Raw genomic sequence first — 3,881 nt, forward strand, 5'->3', positions numbered from 1 at the left:
GCCACTCCTCGGAAGGAAGGTTGGGCAATCCTACTTCCGTAGTGATACTGCCTCGGAAACCCAAGGAGGGGTCACTATGAGTCGGGGCCAACTCGACGGCACACAACAACAACAACAACAACAAATTATCTTACCATTTCCCCATCACTCCCACAATGATTTGGTCACTAAATAATATGTCAAAGTCAACTTCTGTGTTTCTTACATCTAATCTTTAGTCACTGCCATTTTTGCTATCCTAGTTCAGGGCTTTTGCTGGACTATTAAAATACCTCCTAATCAGACTTCTCTCCAGCCATTCTTTGCTGATAGAATTTCAGCACTATTAACTATTTTTCTAAAATGTTGACTTTTAGTGTTTCACTTTATTACATAAAAACCTTTGGGTAGCCCCTTATAGCCCACAGGATAAAGTGTAAAGTATCATGCGAATTAAGACCAAGGTCCTATCTCCTTGTACCTTTTTAACTTCATTGCTATTCCTTTCTTGCATCAGATCATTTCCTTAACACACTGTGCCACCATCTGCAGGGCAAGTACTTACCTGGCTCTCTACTTTTGCTTATCCTGTTCCCCTTGCCTAGGGTGTACTTTCCTCTTTTGTTGTTAATTTTCTAATCATCTTTTAGGGCTTAACCTCCAATGTTAGCTCTTCTCCAATGTCCACTTTTCACGTGTTTGTCTAAACTTTACGATTGTTTGTAATTACACTGTCTCTTCTACATTGCTTTTTTGAAAAGATTAGTTTGTGTATTCATCTTTGTTCCTGTGACTCTTTGCATTACCTGGGATATAATAGTTATTCAAATGTTTCTGTTGAATGGGTACCAGAAATATGGTTAAATATATTACCTTGGTTTTGATAAATTTTAACTATTCAGTAACCTTAATCAGTGCATATCCATCGCAGATAGGTGAAAATTAGGAAAAAAAGATAATATATAATAAAATCTCCATTTTAATAGTATGCTCGACGAATAGGCTATTATGGTAAATTAAATTTTTGGTTGATTCAGTAATAATAATAATGTACTTTTTGTTTTAATATGTGACAGTTTTTCTAAAATGGGTTAAAATATCTTTCTGTGTTAGTATTGTGGAATGAAACGTTCTTCATATTTGAGAACTCGGAGCATATATACTGTCAAATTAATAGCATCATCATGTTGACGTAGATAGTGTATATTGGTCCCAAAATAAATGGGGTATATCAGTACGCCTGACTGCTCTTTAGAAATCGGATTTCCAGGCTTCACCTAAAACCTGCTAAAATCAGAATCTTCAGTTTGGGCACCCAGAAAAGTGTTTCTCATTAAAGTCTTTAGGTGATTCTGTTGTGCAGCTAGATTTGAGAACTAATAAAGAGGCAAAGCGCATCATCTGGCTGATTTACTTTTCTTTCTTTTTCTGATAAAAATTATGATTTGTTTCATGTTTTCCTCCTGTTTGTTTGGTTTAATAATCACATACAATGTCATTCATCTCCTTCAGCAAAGCATCCTGTTAAAAGTGGCTGAAACGATCAAAAGTTGGATTTCATTTTCTCAGTGCAGTAAGAAAGATGACTTACTTCACAAGTTGGTGAGTAGTGTGCATTTTACTTCTTTTTGGGGGGCTTCACTTTATTAGTGAGAGAGTTGATGAACGAGAATTTGCTTTGTTACTTGAGCAGTGATTGATTTTAATTAGAAATTCTGTAATAACTAGGGAAATTGTTTTGTTTTTATGAAATAATTTTTTGATTTGTGTTCATAGCTCCTACAGGAGGTTATTAACAACTTAGAATGTAATGTTTATAGTTATTGAAACCTTATTTGTTAGCTTACTGATTTATTAATACCATCATCCTCCATTGGCAGGTATTCTTCTCAACAAGAAAGGGAATATATTAGTGGGATCTTCTCCTTTTTCACTCTGGAAATTGACTGTCTGCATCCTTAACCCTGTGATTGACTGGAGGCAGCTAGCTACTGGTTCTGATCACTGAGTTGAGACAAAATCAAAAGTGGCTCCTCTCTCATTTATTCATTTTGTTAATCTGCCATTCTCTGACAACATGGTATGTGATGTTTGGTCCTGTGGGACTGAGAAATCACAGAATTTCCCAAAGACTTGTGCTTGAACAATTTCTCTCAGAAAGATCAGCACAAGGCCAGTCCCCATGAGACGGAGGTTAAAGATGTCCCAAATGTCCAAACTACCATGCCACTCCATTATTTCAGACATTAACTCCTCCTCTTCCTCCTCCTCCCAGTCTTAGGGTTCTGTATTTCACTGTAATGCCTCACAGAACTCACAGACACCCAAGGGATCATCTCACGTAGTAGTGGTGGAGGCTGGCCAGCTGGCGAGTCCCAGGTCCGTGAGTGGGTCTGGAGGATCCTCCCAGTTCTCGGGGTTTGATGAACCTCAATCAACAGATCAGATGACGGCTGCTGTCCCAAATCCAGGGGTGAGATGATGATGAGCCAAAACACAGAACCGATGAGCCAAAACACAGAACCGGAGCAAGAGGAGGGCAAACCTTCCCAGGAGATTTGTAGGTAAACCCTCAAGGAAGCTAAGGGTGGTGATTTGAATTATACCCTCCAGCAAGGCAGGACTCAAGATACATTCCACCTGTGTTGCCCCAACAGAAAAAACCTAAATCCCATCACAGAGTTGATTGCCAGTCATTATAGGGAATGACTACTACCAGCTGCCCAGCCAAGTTGATACCTGATCTTAACTACCACACCACCCCAAATAGGCATTGATAATGGGATTTACAAAACATCACAGAATGGAGGACAATGGCTAGAAGGACCATATCAAGCAATTCACCGCAACTTGAAATAGTCAACATTGAGGGTCTTTGTGATTCCTGTGAGGCTTTCATTTTTTCCTGTTCTCTGCTGATAAATATTTGACTCCTGACCCTAAGGAGAATACTAAACCTTTGTATCCTAACAATATAAAATCCAGATAGTATAGCTAAGAAATTAAGGTTATAAATTCTCACGGCTCCCTGAGATACAATCAGGTTACAAGTAAGTTTCAGGATCCTGAGCTGGCGTTAAGACCTTAAGATGAATTGTTGTGAATTAATATTTGTATAGTGATCGTTTACAAAGTTCTTTCACATTCTGATTTGGTAATCCACACAACAATATAGTGTATTTTATGAATGAGAAAGTCCCAGGTGTTCAGATAGTTCATTTTGGTGTAAGAATGCTTATTAAGTCAATCATTGAAGAATATTCTGCTAGAAAGTGATAGAACTATAGTTTGAACCCAGATCTCTTGGTTCCAGACCATGCTCTTTTCTTTATTATACTGCTTTTAGCTTGAGTATTATTATACTTTGACTGGCTAAAATTACATTTTTAGCAATCCATATTGGCCAGTTTGTTATTCAGGGTTTCATATTTGGTGAAAGGTATGTTAAGAAGGTCAAGGAAGTCTTGCCATCTGCGTAGAATATCATCTCTATCCAGGTGGAGTCATCCTCATTCTTCAGTGATACTAGGACTCTGGTAAGGTATATGGATGCATATATGTTTTTCTGTAGGTGAATGATAGTCTGCATGGTCCTAATCTTTTCATTCTTGATTCCTTGCCATTGGCAACATACTTCATATCATGTTTCACTAAAAGTGTCACCTTCTTTATGCATCCCTTTTGTGCCTATATTATGGAGAATTGTAGGAAGTATGAATGTCAGAAATAGCTTACTAGTAACAGAACAAGGAATTGCCCATTTACCTTCTGAGGTAAGATTGCTTAACTTCTTTCCCTTGATTATGACACATTTAAAATTTTGTTAGCTATGTAAGTATTAGGAGCTCTGGGAGCATAGTGCCTAAGGTACTTGACTGCTAACCAGAAGGCTGGCGGTTCAA

At 38.0% G+C, this 3,881-nt stretch overlaps 1 protein-coding gene across 1 annotated transcript in view; it reads left to right on the top strand.

Annotated features, from left to right (window-relative positions):
* Positions 1–3,881, top strand: part of VEZT (vezatin, adherens junctions transmembrane protein) — an 82,120-nt gene that overhangs the window by 49,319 nt on the left and 28,920 nt on the right. The window contains exon 4 of the mRNA XM_042781688.1: positions 1,492–1,581. Coding sequence (XP_042637622.1) covers positions 1,492–1,581 — 90 coding nt within the window. The remainder of the gene's footprint in view (positions 1–1,491; positions 1,582–3,881) is intronic.

The sequence above is a fragment of the Orycteropus afer genome, unplaced genomic scaffold, assembly GCF_000298275.1.
Source record: "Orycteropus afer afer isolate SDZICR_OR568_19922 unplaced genomic scaffold, OryAfe1.0 scaffold00151, whole genome shotgun sequence".
Classification (NCBI taxonomy): domain Eukaryota; kingdom Metazoa; phylum Chordata; class Mammalia; order Tubulidentata; family Orycteropodidae; genus Orycteropus; species Orycteropus afer.